Here is a 22,539-nt window from a genome sequence, read left to right as displayed (position 1 = left end):
GAGTTCTAGTAGGCAATGGCAGTTCTTGGCCATGACTAAAAATCATGCAGAATGTTATGCAAAATAAAAAAAAAATTCAGCAGCACTTAATGTGCGTAATTTCTACAGATCACAGAATTCAGCACTTTTTTGTACAGAATTTGAATTGCAAAGAGTCAGAATATTTTTTTAAAAAAAATGAATAGCATTGTCCTCATTACAGAACACTTTGCTGTGTGAAGATCTCTACCTGTGTTACAGTAACAGGTAAGAAAGGTGGGTGCCTTTGCTCCCTTGAGATGTCTACTGTAACACAAAATAAAAAATAAGTCTCTAAGGTGCTACTGGAAGGATTTTTTTATTTTTTATTTTGTGTTACAGTAGACATCTCAAGGGAGCAAAGCACCCACCTTAAAGGTTAGGTGACCTTACAGCCCGACTGCAGCTGAAATTGCATGTGTAATGTGAGAGCAGAAACAAATTACAGAGTAGAAACAAATTAATTTTCATCTTAGACATGAGTCTTCTTTCACCCATTTTAAATAAGCTACTCTGAAGTTCTCCACCCACAAACTGTTCCTTCCACGTCTTTTCCATCCATTTTTAGATTGTGGAGGAGACCTCAAAAGATATATTGGAGAAAGTGCCTCAGCCCATTGACTTGCAGAGAGTAATGTTGAGATATCCTGTACTGTATGAGGAGTCCATGAACACTGTTTTGGCGCAGGAAGTGATCAGGTAGGAGTCTTACTTTAACCCAGCTCTTTGCAGGACGACTCTGCAGGTCCCTCTCAGAGTTTACAGTTCAGTAAACTGAAACTAGTAGAGGAGCAACTGCTAGGGAGAGCAAGTGGGTACAATAGATCTGCAGGCAGGTAAATGAGACAGGAACTGCTTTTCTCCACCTATTTGGGCATTTGAGAACAAACCCCATTTACATTGCCCTCACAGCACATAAATTTGTGTTGCAGCTTAAGGTTATGAAAACTGAACTATTTATAACTTTTCTGAAATTGAAATGTGGAAAGAAACAAATACCACACTCCCCAGCCCAGAATTCTTATTTCAGACATATTAATATCTAGTTACACTGAAAATGAATTAAACAGCCTTTACAGAGCTGCATATATGTTGAAAATTTTGTTGAAAACCAGCATATAAATCAAACATGATATCCCCAAGTTTACAAAATAGTGCAGTCATATACTGTATACTCACAGAAGTTATTAAAATCACAGCATTGGATTAGTTTGCTTTTAAAAAAAACAAGAATACCTGTCTTGATTTTGCACAGATACAATCGTCTGCTGGCAGTCATTGCAGCGAGTTTAAAAGATCTGCTGAAAGCTCTCAAAGGCCTAGTGGTGATGTCATCCCAGCTGGAACTGATGTCCATCAGTTTATACAACAATATTGTCCCGGAGATGTGGAATAGTAAGGTACTTCTGAGTGCTGTGCACTGTTTTTGTAGTTGCAGCAGTGCAGCAAGTTGTTTTGCAAAATGGGAGAAACGCCTCTACACTACTTAGCTGCTATGACTGGTCAGTTCTTTCATAAGGAACGCCAAGCCAGACTGAAACTTCACAGATGTACAGATGAAGCCAAACTTTAAAAAAACAACACTGTTTCTGCTTACATTGTAGAAATTTAGCACCATAGATTTCTTGGTTGACCAAGCAGAGTTAATTTTAATTTGCATTAAAAATGTTTGCCTCATAGGAATTCAAAGGACTGGGACTTACAAGTGCTTAACAGCCCCTTCTTCCAACGCCATTCTTCCCACAGGCCTATCCCTCCTTGAAGCCCTTGGCATCCTGGGTGAACGACCTGCTGCTGCGCATTGACTTCTTACACAAGTGGATTGAAAGAGGGATCCCACCTGTGTTCTGGATAAGCGGCTTCTTCTTCCCACAGGCTTTTCTAACAGGGACACTGCAGAACTTTGCCAGAAAGTCTGTCATATCCATAGACACCATCTCTTTTGACTTCAAGGTCAGTGGATCATGTTGTATCGAAAGCTCAGCAAGTGACGTTTTCACCCTTTTACCTACTGAAAACCCAAGTGTCAGCTTTGCAAGTGAAAGGTGCCTGTGGTTACCCACTCCTAGTCCCCATTACATTTAAACTGCTACAGCAGTGGTTCCCAATTAGCACGGAACACCCCAACTTTTTAAAATTTGGTAGTTTATGTTATGTGAATGGTGCTACAGACCCCCTGGGGTCCATGGAGCCCCAATTGAGAACCACTGCGCCACAGGTATCCCCAACTCGACACAATTATTCTGCTCAGATACAGACAAACTCCTTTGATATAATCCCACAGGCAGGCTTCTTTTTTTCTGTTGTTTCAGACTGGCACATTTCTTTTACCTTATTGATTGATGAAAACTTGCTTTCCCACCCTCTCAATTTAGGTGATGAGTCAGCCTGTGCAGGCACTAACTCAGCGTCCTGCTGAAGGATGTTACATCCATGGCTTGTTTCTGGAAGGGGCTCGCTGGGACTCCTTGTTATTTCAGCTTGCAGAGTCACGACCAAAGGAGCTATACACAGAAATGGCAGTCCTGTGGCTAGTTCCTGTGCCTAACCGCAGGTCTCCAACCAAAGGCATCTATCTGTGTCCCATCTACAAGACATTAACTCGTGCAGGTAAGCCTTTCAGGGGAAGGTTGGGTGAAGGATGCCAAACTTGGAAAGGAACAATATTAGAAATTCTTCTCATGAATCTAGCCTTTCTCAACTTTAGGTCCCCAGATGATGTTGGACTACAACTCCCATCACCCCTAGCTTAGTAGTTGTCAGGGGTGGTGGGAGTTGTAGTTCAACAACATATTAAGAAAGGCTACAGTAATCTATCAATAGGGGAGACAGGTGCTTTCTCATGCTGAAAATCAGGTTAGAATTTTAGATATGTCCCTTTGCATCTTTGAGTACTTTTAGCAAGATAAAAAGCTTCCCCCATCTCAAACAATCTGGGGATTACAAACAATCCCTTGTTACATGGTGTTTGCATAAACCTTTGCTAGGGAAGGGGAAGCAGAACAAACAGGGAAGAAAGTGCTCCAGCCATGTTAATTTTTTTCAGCTACTTTTCCCGTCTCCAGAGATTTCTTTTGCAGAAATCATGCTAGTTTGAAAGACAAAGGAACTCCTGTAGCAAATGTCATTTCAGCCATAGGATCATCAGCCTGTAAGTGGTACAAAGATATTATCTTCTTCAGTATACTATAGTCTAACACTGTTCATTTTCTTTGCTAGGGACACTGTCCACAACGGGCCATTCTACTAACTATGTGATTGCTGTAGAAATTCCAAGCAGTAAGCCTCAGAGGCACTGGATTAAACGGGGTGTTGCCTTGATCTGTGCCTTAGATTTCTAAACACTGAAGGAATAGACTTGAGCAGCTTCCTGAAGCTTCGAGGAGAATGAAGTTATGCAGGTGCTCTATGCAACTAGACTTGTTTGATGAAGCCTCCTTTGCTGAAACACAGCTGATCATAAGATTGTGATAATGCTATCATTTCATTAATTTAATCCTATAACATTAATAAAATCAACTTTGGTTTCACAGACGACTGTGGCACTCCTAACTGGGATTTGCCTCATCCTGTAGACAAAGAGGACACAAGGGTGCAGTTGCTAAGATGTATTTCTGCTCTTGCAAATTATAGAGACAAAATTTTAAGTTTTAAGGTCTGATCAGAGAAATCTTCAGATGGGTATACATTTTATTTTTTGACCCAGAACTGGTATTTACAGCACTTGAAACTGACAAAACAAAAGACAGTTGATTCTGTCAACATATAAAAAATAATAATTCTACAGTCAGCATCTGTACATATTTTCAGAGAAAGCAAATGGAGTTCTGCTCTCAGCTGCACTACCATCTCAGGAATCACCGGGTGTCCTTTCACTCCTCAGCTTGTGGTCCTCCTTTGCTTTCCACTAATCATTTCTGGTAGTACAAAAGAAGACTCAACTATACATGTTCATGGAATGAGTTTCAGCATAAGAGAAATTCTTCCAGAAATCCTGATAGCCTATGACTACCAGCAAGCATAACCTACAGCAAACTTGCAGGTGGGTCCTGGTTTCTCTCCTCAATACGAACGCTGCTGCATTTACCATGTACAGTCAAACCTCGGTTGTCGAAATTAATCTGTTCTGGAAGCCTGTTCAGCTTCTGAAATGTTCAACAACCGAGGTACGGCTTCCGATTGATTGCAGGAGCTTCCTGCGCTCAAGCAGAAGCCGCGTTGGATGTTTGCCTTCCAAAAAACGTTAGAAAACCAGAGCATTTACTTCCGGGTTTTTGGCGTTTGGGAGCCAAATCATTCAAAAATGGAGCCGTTCAGGAACTGAGGTTTGTACTCGATTTTCACAGGACATAAGAGTAAACCAATGTACATAAGGAGAAGTAGACAAGACGGTATCAAGTCAGCTGTGGTGGCAGTAGAGCTGCCATGCTGATTATCCAGCTTGCCAATCTTTTACCATTAAGCCTGTTGCTGCAGCAGAAGACTGGCAGTGAGGTAGAACTGGGGGGGGGGGGGATTGTATACCCTTGCTGGCAAGTAGCAGCAGCAGAGGGTGACTGAGTATCCAGGTGTAGGGCTGCTGAGCAGTGTCCGCAATCCCAGGTACACCTGCGCACTGATGATCCAGCTGTCTCTGCCTTGGCCATCACCCATGCTAAAGGCATAACTCCTCCCTCATTGATCACTGCCACCACTGCTGAGAAAACTACTACTTCTTGCCCTGTCTCACTTTTCACCATAAAAGCATTCAAGGAAAACCAATTATCCAACGGTAGCCCTTTCATCAACAGTCTGCTTCCTGTCTGTGCCTCAGAAGTGTTAATAACCCAAAAAAGGGTCACTTCACATTCACTGGCAGCAGTGAAGGAGCTGCTTTCCTGGGGCTTCTTCCTTTATTCCACTCGCCACATGCATGGAGGAATCACACACAGAGACCACTGGCATGATTCCTACCCACCTGATTTTTTGTTATTTTTTATTTTTTGGTGGTCTAACAGTTCCAGAGAGCAGAGAGAGAACAGAACAAATACCTATGTTACTTCTAGCATGTCATGACACTAATCCACCCATTTCAACTGTTTGTCTCAGCATTGTTTTAACTTCATAAAGGGTGGTTTTATGCAGCATAATCTGAGCAAAAGCCAAGGGACTTTCAAGGGGGACCTGAGGCTACCGTTTATCAACCCCCAAGATCAGGAAGGGGGAAATAATCTCGTATGATTGATCATTCTGATCCTTTTCTGTGCATGGCTAACAAACATAAAAATATAACAGAAAGCAGCACTCACTTCAAGGTATTCACCCCTATAAACTGTGAGTCACACTGTGTCCTTACTTTGGGCACCCACCGCCCATTTCAGAAATTCCTCTCCCTGTTCCTGCAGCAACTAAAGAAACCACCTAGAGAAACATTAACAGGACTGATACTGAACTGAAAGACCTTCTACAAAGGAGGAGCAAAGAAGCCTGACCTTCAAGTGGACAGCATCCCTCCCAATGCACATAATAGATTCCTGGAAAAAGATGGCCACCTGTAGTCCACTACAATGGTAATATGGCTCAGAAAATATATATATACATTTTAATACAGAAAATAGATAATAGACTTCCAGGATAACACAGAGCCATCGGCACTGGCAAGAAACAGTACATAGCTAATTCCTTTTTTGCTGGGAAAACTGAACCCAACACCACACCAACTCCTGCTGCAATGCCCTTCTAAAAGGTGGCAGGAATTTGGTTTCTCCTTTTCCATTAATCTCCCTACAGAGCTTCTGAAGGATGCCATTGGCTACTGCAAGACATACTGCAGATGGATTTAGGACACTGAGTAGCAAATTCAAGTGCTGTGTTAAGTAGGACTCTCGAGTGGTCCTGGTCCTTGGGGTTTGGAGAAAAAGTTACACTGGAATGCCCACATGGTCACCACCATTAGAGGAACACCTACAGCCCAGTTGAATGCAGGTGGATTTGCATGTAACATTACACTAACACTGATTATTTGAACAGAGATGTTCAGTGCAAAGCCCGTCTCCTGGGCACTGCCCAGCTGGTAGAGCCTGAAATGTGCACCAGGTGACCAAAGTGACAAGCAGTGAACACAACGTACTGTCCAAAGGTTGGTGCTACTGACGCTTGGCTTTATATGGCCGGGAACGTTTCCGCCGGTCAGGCTTCCTCTGCTTGTGGAGACGCCCAATGCTGACCCCTTGCCGCCTACGCACAGAGATGTTCTGTTCAACAAGGCTCGCCAACATTCCTGCAAGGAGAGAGTTTGCAAGGTTAGCTAAAGAGAAATAAATTGTTATGCAGTTAGGAATGTTCTTTCCTTTTCAGCCACCTCAAAACACAAATTCTAGGGAAATAGCTTTACTTGCCAAACAAAAGTCTCGGGACCTTAAACCAAAGATTTATTGTAGCATAAAGGTTGTGTGAACTAAAGCTTCCATAGCTATTCCTCTAAAGATTACAATATTCATCTTTAAGGTGCAAAGACACAAGTCTTCAATTCTGTACCAGAGGGCAGGTTAGAGAGTCAGGAGCGTTATATGCACCACAAGTTCATGATCAGGAATTATTTTAAAAAGCATGGCCAAACATGGAAACTCTTCAAAGGTCCTCTTTTGTGGATACTGCCTTCAAAGGGAGGAGATTTAGAATCAAAGCTGCGGTTTCCAAAATGCAAGTGAAGACCAAAAGAAAAGTCCCTGATCCCAGGACTGCTCAACAGGCACCTTACCTTCTTGTGCCAGCATGGAGATAAAGGTGCATATGAATTCATCATAATTGTGAGTTCTTCTCTGGTCATCAATCTAAGGGGAAGAGTCAGTAAGGTGGAAGAGAATTATCAGTTCAGCAGTTATAGTCAAAGCAGTCAAGAGAAAATGTTTGCCAATGTTAACTTTCATGTGGCTGACTGGCAATATATAAGTGAATTAAGTCTACTGTATCTTATCCAAAATAAGCTTGGGAAATTATATCCAGTGGCACACCAGTGCCCACAAATGAAGAATGATGGCAAAGCCCCATTTTCTCCAGTTTTTAGCAGATGTATAATAAGTAAAAGACAATGAGATTTCCAGCTTCAGGCAAGAGGCACTGTGCAAATATTACTAACCCAGCCTTTACAAGGCTAAGAAAAAAGCAGTAGCTTAGCACCATGAATGGACTCCTGGTATGATGTCTTCTAATTTTGCTAGTCTGAAGACTTGTTTTCATATCAGAAACTGTGGTCATGGTGAAGGAAAGTCATCTCATGATTACCCCCCAAGATGAAACACGCTGTTAGAATACCTTGAACTTCTTCCTTTTCTCTACCTCCTCCTTTAAACAGGCTTCATAGTTAGCTATTTCAGCTTCCACACATTTCAGCAGTGCCAGCAGCTCCTGCCAGAGCCAAAACAGGGACAGTATGAACACACCCAATCCCCAACAGTGTTTCATCGACTTGCAAAGTCAGCAGAAAAAACAATGCACCATCTAAAACAATCTCACATGAAGCACAAAAAACATCTCATAGCTTTGGTGCCAGACCATTTTGTAACTCGTAGGGTGTGTAGCCTGGCGGGGGGCGGTACTCAGTCCAGAAACCGTATTAAGAGAGGCTGCAAGGGGGGAAAGTGGTTCTACCTAACAGGAGCAAAGAAGAAGAAAAAATACCACCAGCAGCAATGTGGGAAATTAACAAGCTGCAAGGTTTAGTGTTACACAGTCTCATAGACCTTGGACTGTCTAAAGCAGGCATCCCCAACCTTCAGCCCTCCAGATGTTTTGGACTACAATTCCCATCACCCCTGACCACTGGTCCTGTTATCTAGGGATCATGGGAGTTGTAGGTCAAAACATCTGGAGGGCCGCAGGTTGGGGGTGCCTTGTCTGAAGCATAACTGTGAGGAATCACAGCATCTAAAACTCAAACTACCATCAAGCATCAGCTGTCTTGGGGAGCGGGGAAGAAGCAGAGGTAGAAATACTTACTTTAGGAGAATACTTTTCCCCACAAGGGAGATCACCAGACCGACCAAGTCCAGCCTTCTCCTTGCTGTCATTTGCTTCACTTGAGTCTCTCACTTCTAGTTTGACAGTGGACTGAAGCTCTTCACTGGATTTGCTAGAAGATGAAGAGTTTTTCCCACCATCTGGTATCAGTGGAGAAGAGAGCAAAAAGGAGGAATGCTGCAGGGGAGTTGGACTAGGTGACCCTTGGGGTCCCTTCCAACTCTTCAATTCTAACACACAGGGTGGATTCATCTTATTATTAAAACCATTGTATACCACTTTTCATTTCAAAGAAATACCAAAGTAGTTTACAAAATAAAACACAGCTGCATATAAGCACAACATAACAATAAAACACCAGCATCAAATAAAGTAGCCATAAATGCCAGGAAGCGATATTAACATTCAGGGAAATACACAAATGGTTTAAGTACTTCTGTAGTGTTTAAATACATGTTTTGAGCACAGGTCATACTCGTATTCCTCCTTCCATAAGTATCCCATGCATAGTCCTAGGCCAAACTCCTACTTTAAGTACTCCAAGGCTGTAGTCACATCAAGTGAACACTGGGTCCTTCTATAGGGATTACTCATAAGCATATGCCTTGCTTCGACATAGTTCACACATGCTTTGGGAGAGAAGTTGTGAAGATTATCTGATAGTACTTTGGCTCTGCTTCCAGAATCAGCAATGAGCCAGACTCTTAGTGACAGAAAAAGGAACTCTGGAAGAAGGAAGAGCAGACCTTTGTTGTAATGCTCTCACCAACAAACTGTGCAGAAGTTAGGGGAACCTCTACAATATATGCCATATTCATAATCACTGCCCACCGCAGGTTCATCCCTGCACACAAAAAACCTTTTAAAGGCACCTAGCAAAAAAACAAAAACTGGCCTTTTTCTCTGTAACCTGGCAGGTTTCAAACCTAAGAGTACCTCTATATGCCGTTTTCATAAACATCACCCGCTTAAAAAAAAACAACCGGAAAAATTAAGTGAGCCTTTTAACTTTTCTAAACAAAACCTGTCCTTGCAGGAAAACCACTGCAGATTCTCCTTCTGAAGTTTGGCTGGATTCATCTCCTTAGAAGAAACTTATCATGCCTGCAAATTTCATCCAATTCTGCAAAAAACTAACACATACATAGATGGTTTCTCTTGGGGAGGGCGGGGGGTTAAACTTTAAATGTGCCTAGCATGAAAACTCATTGTCCTATGTTTCTGTAAGATGGAAAACTTCCGAATCAGGATTTGAACCCAGAACTGAAATGGATAGCCTCCAAACCACTCTCGACTGAACTGGGTTCTGAACTGAATCAGGATCAGCACACCCCTACCAAACAGCTTTTTGTTCAGTATCTAACTGGAAACCACTGGTCATTCTCTCAGTGCTCATCAGAGTCAGAACCATATGCTAAAGGATTAGTTACAGGAGTACAGGGGCTACAGCCCTTCCCCTGAACCTTACCTGTTAGTGGGCAGAAAACCCCATCCTCTGTGAGGTGCAGTAAGCCTGTGCTGATGATAGGCCCCAAATCCCTCACAGCTCGATTGTAGCGTATACAGTCCACACGCAGAAGACTATCCTCCTCCCCAAACAGCACCTTGGAAATTTGAGAGGTGACAGGGCTGGAGGGACGAGTGGGGTTGGCAGAGCGGATGGGGGAGCGGAGCGGGGAATTGAAGGCACTCCCAATCTCTGAGGCAGTGTCCGTACTCTCATTGCTGGGTGTAGGAGATGGTTGAGAATGGGCAACAGCAGCAACAGCAGTGCCTCCACTGCTGGTCTTGATTGACAGGGGGATGGAGAGATCCTTCTGTGTTTCCTTGAGCTTCTCAGTTAGGACATTAATAGTGTTGGGCTGCAGTATGGAGAGCTGGCCATCCGCACTCCCCACCAGGGGCTCCTGCTTCACTGGGCCCTTCCGCTTGTATCTGTTCAAGATTGGGGAACAAGAGAGGAAGATCAAGTTGAGGTGATTGAAGGGCAATAGAAGCAGCAAATATCAGGCATAACAGGTCTGGTGGAAACAATCAAAACATCGCAATATTCCATACTCACATTCAGTAATATACAATTAAAAAATGCAGAACACCAGGAGTCTCCACTGTAAAGGATTTGTCTGTCTGTCTGTCTGGGAAACACTTGTTCAAACAAACAAACAAACTTGTGTCTCCAGCTGTTTTTGAACTATAATTCCAGTCTTCTTGCTCACTGGTCCTACTAGCTAGAGATGATGGGAGTTGTAGTCCAAAAACAGCTAGAGACCCAAGTTTGGGAAGCCCTAGTTTAAACCGTTTGTATCCCACTTTTCACCAGGTAGGTCTCAAATCGGCTTACAACAATAGAATACGCAAAACTTAAAACAATTAAACCTCTGAAATTTAAAATCTCCTTTCACAAGGGAGTGAGGCTTCAAATCAAAGCCAAATATAGCAACTGAAAATGCTGGTTTTGAAAAATAATCACTGACTTGCATTGAAAAGCTCCCACCCTCTATTCTATGCCTATAGAAGAGCAAAGAGAGAATGAATCACTATTACCTCATGGCGGGATTGGCATTGCAAACTTCCTCCTCCTCATCATCATCATAGTCATCATCCTCGTCCGAGTACTGCTGGTGCTGCCGTACTGGGACCCGGCTCCGGCCCACTCCTGCTGCAAGGTCCTCTTCCTCCTGCATTGCATATCAGAACACACCTTAGGGATGCGATCTGGGAGGATCTACTACTGCCCTCAAAGCCCCTCATTTAACCAACAGTCCTTCGCAAAGAAATATCCCAGGCATCATTTGAGCCCTGAGAAACCAGCCTTCTAAGCCCATGTCTGTAGTGCCAAATTTCCCATTAAAATAGTTCAAAAACTGCAAAAATAAAATAAAAATTGTGATCTTGCTGAAAAAGCTCAACAACAGAAAAAGCTCAACAACTTTTCTGTCTGGGTTTTCACTGTTTGAAATATGGGAACCCTAGATCAGGTCAATGGCCCATCCAGTCCAGCATGCTGTTTTCACAGTGACCAACTAGATGCTCACAGAAAGCGGGATATGAGCTACCATGTCCCACTTGCACTACCCAGCAACTGATATTCAGAGACAGACGGCTATTCTGACAGAACACAGCCACGGTGCTTAGTAGCCACTGATAGCCATTTATTCACAACATAGGAATGTTCCTAGTTCATACCCACTAATGGACAAGCTAAGGGAGTTAGTGGAACAAGCTACAAAGCAATGTCAGCCACCTATGTAGGAAAGCTTAAAAAATAATAATACCGAAGGCAAATTCTCATGTTAAAGATTTGTTTCTATTTGGCATGTGAAAGAAAACTTGACAACAGTCACTGTCAACTGGAGATTTGTAAATCAGAAACTTCAATGAGATACTTCTGTTCAGCATAGCTCTCCTATACTTACTTGCATGGGTGACTTGGCATAGTTGTGGTTATCCAGGAAAGCTGGCAGTCTCTGCACAATAGGGCTAGGGTTGGCCAGTGCCCCATTGATGCTGCTCACAGGTAGCTTATTGCCCGGCTTGGATTTGCTTGGAGGGCTCTGGGTTGATGAAGGCTGATCCTGGCCTCCAGACTCCTCAGTGCTCTCTGGAAAGAACACCTCTCTTTTTTATTTTCCCATTTGAGAGCATTTACACTTACTTAACTGAGTAAATGCATACACCTCCAACGAGGCATTTTCAGATGCACAGAGCAAGTACTCCTTTCCAGAACACCGCATGCTTACCCCAAATCCAACAAAGGCAAACAGAGAAACTTAAATCTGATACAAATGCCTACAATTTGCAACCCTGTTTTTGCACTAAGGGACGGGCTAAAGCAGGCATGGCCAAACCTGGCCCTCCAGCTGTTTTGGGACTATAACTCCCGTCATTCCTAGCTAATAGGATCAGTGGTCAGAGATGATGGGAATTGTAGTCCCAAAACAGATGGAGGGCAAAATTTGCCCACCACTAAAGTATTATTTATTTATTTTGTTTTAGTAGTAAAATCAGGCACTCGGCACCTTCAACTTAGTAAGCGGATCCTTAATAAGCCACGTTTATTTTATTTTATTAATTTCTACCCCACCTTGATAAAACATTATACACACACACACACTTACAGACAGTTAAAAACATCTAAAAACATATCCCATTCTGAGCATGGTTCTTTGTTCTCCCTGCTCCACAGCCCCCTTCTACATTTCCCCATACCTGCTTGTGAGCTTTCTGGGACCAGCTGCACACGCCCTAGTGGCAGGGCGGTGGGGGGTTTGCTGTTTGCTGACTTTGGCTCTTCAGAAGCCTGGGCCTCCTGGAATTTCTGGGTGTGGACCAGCTCTGGTTGCGTCACACGGATTAGCTGGTGAGGAAAAAATATAGATAGAACAAAGCAATTCACAAAAAGGAAAAAAAACCCACAGACATGAAAGCAATGAAGTTCCCATCAGCATGTCAGTTCCCAATTAAAATGCTTCCTTAATGAAAAGGCCAGCCAGAAGTGGGGAGGAGGAGGATAACCATGTAACCTCTTGCACTATTTATTTATTTATTTCTGCTATTACTGCTCACTCAGATCACCAACCCCTCAACCACACCCTTTCCCCCACACCTGTCCAAACACCCCACTCCCTCTCCATATCCCCCCTTCCCTCACAGTTCATTAAACGTTTAATGGAGAGGGCACTTCAGAAAGTGATTTGCCAAACCACTCTCTGAAGTGCTTCCCAACCTCCTTTAAACACCACTACAGCAAAGGGGGGGGGCACACTTCAGAGAAACAGCTCTCTGAGCCTTCCCTACATTAAACATTACTCCTTCCTTAGCAGCTCACATGGGCTCCCCAGCAACTTACTTGCTCAGCTGCCTGCTGTACTCTTTGTTATGCTCCAGCCATAATACAGTGTGACACTTACAAACACGTAGTATAGAAAGACTTTGCTTCAAGCAATGATTCAGAAACGATTCATTCTGGTTCCCACCCCAGGCTCAGAGGCCAGCCCACAGAGGACCTTCCCTGAGTTCTATACATACAGAAATGCTTCCAGTGTTTCTAAATTGAGGGAAAGTGGGTGAAAAATACAATCTGCAGCCCCAGCAATGGTTCAAAAACACTAGTCTTGTACACAGACATACTGATAGCCAGATGCAGTCAAGAGAAGAGATTCAGTTACTTGGCTCATCCCAAACTTACCTGCTGCAAAGCCTCTAATACAGTTTGCCGGTTCATCTTCAAGATATGCAGCTTGGATTCATACTTCATCCTCCTGTCAGGCACGACTGCCATCAAGTTAAAGCGGATGTCATGATATGGCTCCCTGCAGGAAGACAGCATCAAGTGCTAAGCGCCTCATTTCTAAGTAATTGCAGCAGTATATTTCACGTCACCACAATGCTAAATCACAGCGTATGGCACTGAACGGACAAAACAATTGGCATGCAGGTGCAACATGTCTTAGGACCAGAAGATGGCCTTCCGGAGAAAGCTGAACCAAAGCAGGATCTACAGAACATGGGATCCCAGGAGAAAGACTTGTCTCTTCTGAAGCACACCCTCCTAAGTTATCACAGGATCCTAACTAAACACGACAGCTTTGCAACATCCCAAGTAAAAGAGGCACTATGCCTCTGAATGACTGTCACTTAGACTCATGAGCAGGAGACTGCTAATGTACGCATGTCATGTTCGTGGGCTTCTCAGGCATCTGGCCGGCCACCATAAGAACAGGGTCTTCCTATGCTATAGCGCAGTGTTTTTCAACCACTGTTCCGTGGCACACTAGTGTGCCGCGAGATGTTGCCTGGTGTGCCGTGGGAAAAATTGAAAAATTACTTTATATATAGTCAATATAGGCACAGAGTTAATTTTTTTTAACATTTTCTAATGGTGGTGTGCCTCGTGATTTTTTTCATGAAACAAGTGTGCCTTTGCCCAAAAAAGGTTGAAAAACACTGCTATAGCGCTTTGATCATTTACCCTGCTGTGGCAAGTCCAATTCTCTCCATAATCACTCTTCGAGCTTTGTCTGTCCATTCCTCCTCTTCTGCCCACGGCCCTGAAAGAGCAATAAAGAAGGTAAACGTAGAAACAAAGAGAGTAAAGATCCCTGCTAACAGATTCATGTGTTAAATGAGGTTGAACTGCATACGCAACAGGGAGTGTAAAGGTGGTTCAGTTAAGGTAAAGAAATCCATCGCAAGACCTATCACGTACAACAACCCTTGGGAACGAGCTCACCTGAGCTTCCCATGTGGCTGGCTAGATTCTGATCCATCCATGCTACCTGCAAAGTCAACTCATAAAATAAATGTAAACTGTTTATTTCAGCCTAACCCTGAGACCCAGAATAGGTTATCAAATCTAAAAAAAATAGAAACCCAGAAACACATTCAGATTAAAAAACAAACCACTCCTTCCCATTGTATCCGGGTGCTTTCTAATGCTGTTCTCTTACTCAACCGCTTGCAGAGGTTAGCAGAATAAGGCATTTCCACCCATTCTCTCTCCTCATACCCACAAGATGTAACAAAGTATACCCAGAAATCCTTAGATATGATGTTGCCTCCAGTCAGGGGCGTAGCAAGCCTCTGCGCTGCAGGGGGCGGCGGTGGCGCAGAGGCACCCCCCTGGGGGAGGGGCACGGCGCATGCGTCGTGACGTCACGATGCACGTGGATACCGCTGAAAGGGGGAATTTCCCCCTTTCCGCGGCTTTTTTCCAGCATGAGGGGCGGGCCAGCGAGGAGGGGGCGTCACGCTTGTCCCTGGCATGACGCCCCCTCCTTGCTGGCCCACCCGCCGCCGAAAAAAAAGCAGCAGAAAAAGGAAAAAAGGGAAGCAGAGCAGGCGCTGGCCCACCCCCCTCCCAGTGGTTTTTTTGGCGGGGGGTGGGCCAGTGAGGAGGGGGTGTCATGCCAGCAACAAGCGTGACGCCCCCTCCTCGCTGGCCTGCCCCTCGCACTGAAAAATAGCCGCTGGAAGGGGGAAAAGGCGACATGCCAGCGGGGCAGGGTGAGGGGGCGGCCAAAGTGTCACCCCCCCTCCCCTGGAACTCGGGGCAGCCAAAGTGTCGCCCCCCCTCCCCTGGAACTCGGGGCGACCCGCCCCCCCCGCTACGCCCCTGCCTCCAGTCATGATTCAGTCCCACTCTCTAAGGAGTTCCTCAAGGTATATCTATTTCCTAGACCTTTGCTAATTCATATAGATTTTACTTTTCCTCCGTCCCCTCTCTTGCTCACTTCCTTTTCTTTTTCCACGTTCCTGACCACGTAGATAAGTTTGCAGACAGTTCTGTTACCGTTTATTTTACTTACTGCAACTATTTAATGTACCGTATTTTTCCTTCTATAAGACGCCCCCATGTATAAGACACCCCCTATTTTGAGGGGACTCAAAATTAAGAAAATGGGGGGAGATTGCCCTGTGTATAAGACTACCCCCCCTTTTTAACATTATTTTTAAGTTTTAAAAAAAACCCCTAGTCTTATACATGGAAAAGTACAGTATTTCTTTCCTGCCTCACCAGAAGAATTTGCAGAATAATAATACAACAAACACAAAATATACCAAAAAACATCTGAAAAGATTAACTGCAAGCAAATGAACAGTAGGACTAAAACTGCAAACACAGCCTCCTTCCTGCAATTCCTGCAGCCAAGCTGGTGCCAAATGTATTGCTCTGCTTTCCTTTGGACCACATCAGCAAAGCCAAGAGGGGTGTTCTTGTCCTCTGGGCAGCCCAGGACTTCCATACACACATCCCAGGCACACAACTCGGAGATGCACCCTATTGTCTCTCGAGACAGATGGGTGCCGACAACAACATTTCTGATGACTCCAAATATCTTGCAGCCAGACCAACATTTTTAGTTTTTCAGATAAGCTAAGGCACAGTAGGCTGGTTCCCTTACCATGGTCAATGGGATAAACTTTCAGGCCATCCAGCTCAAAGAGCCTCCCCTTAATGGGAACATAGCTGACAAAGTGAAAAGCCTCCATGGTTCGCACCGCACTGATCCCATTCTGTTTCTCTGGCAAATGCCGGGGCTCTGGCCTACCAAAAAAACAATAGACAAGAAGTCAGAATAGGTGTGGTCTATTTTGCAGCAAGCACTTTTGTGTTGTGACCCCACTTACCTAGCATGACTGTTGTGGGCCTTGGCCAGTTCTGGGGCATTTCCAATGGCATAGCCTTTGCTCTGTGGGGAGGAAACAGAGCAAAAAGATAAGATAGCTGTATTTTCACTAGAGCCCTTTATCAGGCAAGGAAGGCCCCCCCCCACAAATGCCAATAACCACCTCCCTTCCTGATTGAATTCAGAATGGCATAGCTTGGGCACCACTCCAGCTAACCAGAATGACTACTCTCTTAAAGCTAAGAAAAATTTACTTAGAAATAATCTGCATGAGTTTTGTGAGAAGACTACAACCACAGTTTGACCAGACAATATGGAGATAAGTCATACTGGCTGGGAATGAAGACACTACAAAGGATGTTTTATAAAAGCACTTGCGGAGATCAGAGTATTACAGTGATTTCAGATTAGTAAAGGTAAAGGTACCCCTGACCGTTAGGTCCAGTCGCAGACGTCTCTGGGGTTGCACGCTCATCTTGCTCTATAGGCCAAGGGAGTCGGCGTTTGTCCGCAGACAGCTTCCGGGTCATATGGCCAGCATGACTAAGCCACTTCTGGCGAACCAGAGCAGCGCACGGAAACGCTGTTTACCTTCCCGCTGGAGCAGTACCTATTTATCTGCTTGCAGATTTCAGATCATCCCACCCTAAATGCACCCTGCTGCAAGCATCATACCTCTGGACTAAATCCTTTTGTGAACTCCTTCATTCGGCTCAGAGTTGGCCCCAAGTCTACACTGCTGCAATTCAGGAGGACACTCAACAATGCGTGTGTGGCACAAGAATTGGGAATCAGCTATAAAACATAATATTTACAAACATTTTGAAAAACAAAGCAATGAAACAGTCATCAACACTAAGCGTAAATCTACCATTGTAGCTATTGATGCCTACAAGTTAAACATGTTATTCTTAATGCACAGTAATGGTTAGAGGTCACAGTCAAAACTGGAAGGAATCAAAAGGCCATAGAATTCAACTCCCTGATGCAAGGTCCACACACCTAAAAAGATCAACCTACACAGATCAGACCACATTAGTAACAATGACACCCTTACTCAAGAGAAGTTTTGAAAGTCACTGAAGTAAGCACAGCAAGGTGCTAACAGATAACACCCACTGTATTGACTTGTTTGTCCCCAGTTGTGTTAGATGGTGAGTGAGGAGTGTGCAAGACAGCTAAATCAGAAAGCTGTAATACCTTTGGAATAGTTCAACCCACAAGAAAACAGGAGCCTACTAACAGATGTTTCATGTTCAGTATATTCTTCTGAATAATTTCCATCTTCAGCATAAATCATGCTGAAAGTATATATTACAAGCAGATCTGAACATGCTAAGCAGAGAAAGAATGCGAGCTTTATAAAGGAAAACTTGAACAAGTTATGGAAATTTGACTTACAATATCAATTCAATTGTACGATTTGTGTTTTTTTCTGTCTGCGAGTTTTGGATTTCAGTGAATACTTTAGGTATCTAGCTGAGAAACCAGCAGATACACAAGGAGGGAAAGATACTGGCCTGGTTCTGATGTCACAACCTTAGTCTGATGTGTTGTCTGAACCAGGCCACACTGAAGGGCAGTTTTATGGAAATGGACAGACTAAGTGAACTGAAGTTAAGTAAGAAATTGTGATGATGGCAGGCTCTGGGAATTAATAAATGAATTACAACACAAGGGTTGGAGGGTGAAATTCCCTACTCTGAATATGAGGATGCTCTATTCTGTAACCAAGTTATGAAAGAAGATTTGGAGCCTTCCACCATGGAAGGTCATATCCCTAATCTCAAACTGGCTGTGGTCAACTGTGGTCACTCAGTGACGGGAGTTGACACTCTGCACATACTCAAAAGCAGTCTTCTTGAACAGTAATTCACATATTGCAGATTCTGGGGATTTGTTTTCAGTACCAAGTATTAGACTGGCTCACATTAAACCCTGTCTCTACCCAACTGGGGAGATCCTTCCTTCTTCATCCATGTCAGCTCACCTGATGAGCAAAGAACATATTGTTGACAATGTCATCATCAATCACTGATGTCTCATCTACCAGAGTTGAGACCTTCCGTCGCGATCGGCGCTCTTCAATCCATTTGAAAAGGAAGATGAACCCATAGACTGGCCTGAAGAATGGAGACAGCAGGGCACCAATGACGCTGCATCATTTTTGAAGCATTTCTTTCAACAGTTCTCATTCACACATGTCACCCTAAGAGCTTCAGTCATTTAAACAATAACTATAGCTGGTAAAAGCGGGGGGTGGGGGTGGACAAAGTCAACCCAAAAGGTAAAAAAAAGGTAAAGGTACCCCTGACCATTAGATCCAGTCGCCGACTCTGGGGTTGCGCGCTCATCTCGCTCTGTAGGCCAAGGGAGCCGGTGTGTGTCCACAGACAGTTTTCCAGGTCATGTGGCCAGCATGACTAAGCCACTTTTGGCAAACCAGAGCAGCGCACGGAAACTTTCCCGCCAGAGCGGTACCTAGTTATCTACTTGCACTTTGACATGCTTTCGAACTGCTAGGTTGGCAGGAGCTGGAACCGAACAACTAGCAGTTCAAAAGCACGTCAAGTGCAAGTAGATAAATAGGTACCGCTCTGGCGGGAAGGTAAACAGCGTTTCCGGGTGCTGCTCTGGTTCACCAGAAGCAGCTTAGTCATGCTGGCCACATGACCCGGAAGCTGTCTGCGGACAAACGCCAGCTCCCTCTGCCAGTAAAGCGAGATGAGCGCAGCAACCCCAGAGTCGTCCGCGACTGGACCTAATAGTCAGGGGTCCCTTTACCTTTACTGCATTATAGAGGGTTTGGAGCAGGGGTGGGAAACTAGATCTATTTGGTGGGTCAAATCTTTATCTCCCCCACAGACCAAGATTGAGAGGTGTGAGAGCAAAGGCACAGCCACAAAGCACTGTTTATCCACTGATTGTCAGGTCTTGCCAAGCCCTTTGCAAAGCACTTATGGCTGATCCAGATCTTTACACAATGTGATTATTTTGCCTTTCTCAAATCAATATAATGATTACTAACTTACCCTTGGCATTTGCTCTGTAAATCATAGATTTCTTCAACTTGCACTCCCTTAACACCTACAAGAAGATATAGCAGGAGTCACCATGTGGGAAGGAGCAGTCAAGGAATGTTAGCAAGGTGATATCCAATGTTAGTCATAGAGTAGTCCAAATGAAACAAAAGGAATTAACTCAATTCATTTATTTCAATGAGGCTACTCTGAATATGACTAACACTGGGTATCATTCATAGATTACCATACTCACCAAAATCCTCTACTAATAGAGTGAAGAGCCCTACAAAAGAATACAAGACAGAAAATTACTTACTGAGCAATTCATGTATTCTTCAGAAAGGAACTTTTAGCATTTATTTCACTATGAATGTTAAATGCAGAATCAAGACTAGAAATTATTTAGTCATACTACTGGGTACTTTCATAAAGAGTCAGATGTGCAATATTATTTTTCACTTTTATACCCCACCCTTTCACCAAAGTGTTCACACTGATGTGGATGGATGAGAACAAACCTGTGAAGGTTGGTGGGTAACTGGTGCAAGGTCACATGTAGAGCTTTGCAATCTGAGTAAGTGTAAAAGCCCACTTCTCATCAGCACAGCACGGGTAAAGCACAGGGGCTGAGGGCCACAGGGCTGGCTAGCTGGGGGACAATTTCCAAAGTCAGATTGGATTATAGTCCAAGCCAATCTATTTCTTGTTGGTTTGTTTTTTAAAGTAGCTCTGGTTAATTTTTGAGCCAATCTAACACATGCCTAGCCTAGGGCACAAAATGGGCACAGAGGACAGAAGCTAAACACCGCAATAATTGGGACACATACTTAATTTTTTTCAACTGTGGTAAAGTATACACTAGCTTGAAAAACAGGCAGCATATACATGTTAATCATAAGACTTTCCCCTTCATAAGGCCTCAGCTGTTTTCTATAGAAAGCATCTATTGTCACAACAGTGTTGGCTGTTGTACTCTAGCATTCCATATTTCCATAAAAATATGCTTCAACCTTACATGGTGCATCCCTCTAATTGGTTGGAATAAGGTACATTTTCAAGCTTTACTTTCACTGTTTGTTATTAAGTATTTAGACTTCTTTCACATGTATTTGACAAGTAGAGTTGGATTTGCAGCAAGATAAAGACAAGCATTTTTTATTTAGAAGTGTTTATAAAGTACTTATTTCAAAAATCTAAGTCATGTACCATCTAAACCAGCCTTTCTCAACCTTGGGCCCCAATATATTGTTGGACTGTAACTCCCATCACCCATAGCTAGCAGGACCAGTGGTCAGGGTTGATGGGAGTTGTAGTCCAACAGCATCTAGTGACCCAAGGTTGAGAACAACTTGCTTAAAGGTACCAAATATATAAATTAAGAAGAACAAAACCTACAAAACAGCAATGGAACAGCACATAAAATCAAACAAAATAGAAATCCAAAGGCTTCAAGCTTGTAAAACAGGGTCCAATCTTATGGGTCAAGGAAAGCCTGGCCAAAAGGATGAGCCTTCAAAGGACATGTGAACCAAATGATGGCTGCTTCTTCGAGTATGGCAGAGGGAAGGGCATTCCACATTACAGGGGCAGTACAACAGCATAAAATGATGATAAAAGGGCTCCATTCAGCTAAAGGGCATACACATATGCAGACCAACATGAACCTGGTTTTGGACACCTCCAAATACACCACCATCTCACACCCAACTTGCCTTGCTGCCCACTTCTCTTGGACAACAACAACAAGGCAACATATCATCAGGATATAAAGTCGCCTGCCATTGGATGGCACAGCATAGACACTGCATGCCCCAACACCTCCCCAGCTTCAGATGACTCCCCTTAAAAGTTATAGCTGTCCTCTGTGCACTGCCACACTTGGGGACAGCCCAATTCTCCCGCCAGCCTCTCTCCCGCTATCAATGCACTCCCCAAGAACAAGCTTTTAGCCACCCCCCGCCTTAGCCAGGCATCCTAGCCCACCACCCTCCCGATTCCCAAGTGGAGAGACGGGGGGGGGGAGAGAGAAGAAACCCATCTCCCTCCCCTTCTCGGGTTCCTCCCACCGCCCGCCCCCCACCTCTTCATTGCCCCAGCCTCGCCCCCTCTCCCGTTCCCCTCCCCAAGGCCTCCTCCTCACGAACCCCCCCGACGACCGCGTCGGGGGGGCTCCATCCTTCACTCACCAGGGTCGCTCTCCAGCTCCAGCCAGCCCTTATTCATCTTCCCCTGGGTCAGGCCTCAACGCCATGACCGGCCCCAGGCCCTTCACAGACCCACCTGCCCGCCCACCTCCAGCTTCGGCCACCCGCCACCGCCCGCCGTTTCAGAGGCTCCAATTTCACTCCGCCGCCACCTACAACAACAGGACCCCCCACGCTCACGGCGCCGCCTCTTGCACACGTCATTTCGGCGCGACTCGAGACGCACAGCGTCCGCCCCGACGTAGGAAGAGGGAAATAGAGCGCGGCGAAAGATAAGTCGCGACGGAGTAAGAAAAGTCCCTGGCGGAAAGGGTTGGGGGTTTCCGGTTTGGGCGGAGTTTCAAGAGCTTTGAGCCTGCAGATGTGCTGGCGAATTCGGTTGCATAAATAATTTGGGGTGGGGACCGTTGATGGTGGTTTTTGTTTTATTATATATTTTGTGTTCTCGTTTTGTATTTCTATGCTTTGAAGTTTCCCTGTGCTGTGATTTTCGGGCGAAGGGTGGGATACAAATCTAGCAATAAATAATAAACAAATAAACTGTATCTGAAGAAGTGTGCATGCACACGAAAGCGCATGCCAAGAACAAACTTAGTTGGTCTCTAAGGTGCTACTGGAAGGATTTTTTTTAATTTGCTTTTTATTTTGCTTTGACTATGGCAGACCAACATGGCTTGTTGTTGTTCAGTAGTGTCCGACTCTTCGTGGCCCCATGGACCAGAGCACGCCAGGCTACCTACACGGCTACCTACCTGTAATTGCATATTTCTGTGTCTGCATTTCTCCCTAGCAGCCTCAACCTTAAACGGGGAATCCGTGCAGCTTGCGGCGGAATTCCTCTGCATGCCTAGCTAGAAGCAAGCCTCCATGAGGTTTTAGAGTACTGTACTAATCCTCGCCATGGCTGCTCGGGAGGTCTGCACCCAGTAGGAATTACGCCCCAGATAATGAGAGTTGAGGTTGCAGCCTTAGATTGCACGCCTAAACAGATGTGCTAAGAAGGAAGCCCCGCCCTGTGTAAGCGTGCATAGGACGGCGGAATTAAACTGATGGAAGTGTGAGCAAACCAAGTCGTGTCTCAACTGGAGTAATGTGTCCTCGTTGGAATATAGACAAAAAGGAACAGGTTCGTGGCGGGATAATGAAGACAGTCACCAATACAGAACA

General features: G+C 44.5%; 2 protein-coding genes across 3 annotated transcripts in view; one reads left to right on the top strand and one right to left on the bottom strand.

Moving 5' to 3' along the window:
- DNAH1 (dynein axonemal heavy chain 1) overlaps positions 1 to 3,548 on the top strand; it is a 98,966-nt gene extending 95,418 nt beyond the window's left edge. The window contains exons 74-78 of one of the 2 annotated variants that reach the window (XM_033140663.1): positions 587 to 717; positions 1,274 to 1,418; positions 1,765 to 1,971; positions 2,394 to 2,628; positions 3,238 to 3,548. In XM_033140663.1, the coding sequence (XP_032996554.1) occupies positions 587 to 717; positions 1,274 to 1,418; positions 1,765 to 1,971; positions 2,394 to 2,628; positions 3,238 to 3,359 (840 nt within the window). In that variant the 3' untranslated portion in view covers positions 3,360 to 3,548. Of the gene's footprint in view, positions 1 to 586; positions 718 to 1,273; positions 1,419 to 1,764; positions 1,972 to 2,393; positions 2,629 to 3,237 lie in introns of those variants that run through there. The other variant, XM_033140662.1, reaches the window with a different exon arrangement.
- A 1,448-nt stretch (positions 3,549 to 4,996) lies between these two features.
- Positions 4,997 to 21,525, bottom strand: BAP1 (BRCA1 associated protein 1). Its single transcript, XM_033141864.1, has 18 exons — positions 21,355 to 21,525; positions 19,422 to 19,451; positions 19,178 to 19,232; positions 18,136 to 18,268; positions 16,821 to 16,940; positions 16,147 to 16,208; positions 15,921 to 16,063; positions 13,988 to 14,066; positions 13,205 to 13,328; positions 12,226 to 12,373; positions 11,433 to 11,617; positions 10,561 to 10,694; positions 9,447 to 9,951; positions 8,953 to 8,983; positions 7,996 to 8,294; positions 7,312 to 7,404; positions 6,758 to 6,830; positions 4,997 to 6,277 (listed from the first exon to the last, which is right to left on the bottom strand). The coding sequence occupies exons 1-18, from the start codon at positions 21,389 to 21,391 to the stop codon at positions 6,144 to 6,146; spliced, it is 2,385 nt and encodes a 794-aa protein (XP_032997755.1). The 5' UTR covers positions 21,392 to 21,525; the 3' UTR covers positions 4,997 to 6,143.
- Positions 21,526 to 22,539: the final 1,014 nt, after the last annotated feature.

Source organism: Lacerta agilis, chromosome 2, assembly GCF_009819535.1.
Source record: "Lacerta agilis isolate rLacAgi1 chromosome 2, rLacAgi1.pri, whole genome shotgun sequence".
Lineage (NCBI taxonomy): Eukaryota > Metazoa > Chordata > Lepidosauria > Squamata > Lacertidae > Lacerta > Lacerta agilis.
The sequence above is the reverse complement of the archived record's forward strand: the minus strand, read 5'-3'. Positions and strand labels throughout refer to the sequence as shown.

Excerpts from the sequence above, each read along its gene's own strand:
- BAP1 (XM_033141864.1), bottom strand. The coding sequence starts at position 21,391 with ATGAATAAGGGCTGGCTGGAGCTGGAGAGCGACCCTG. Across the intron at positions 10,695-11,432 it reads ATGCCAAGTCACCCATGCAA|GAGGAAGAGGACCTTGCAGC; the intron begins GTAAGTATAGGA and ends TATGCAATGCAG. Across the intron at positions 8,295-8,952 it reads TATGAAAACGGCATATAGAG|TGGTATACAATGGTTTTAAT; the intron begins GTACTCTTAGGT and ends TGAAATGAAAAG.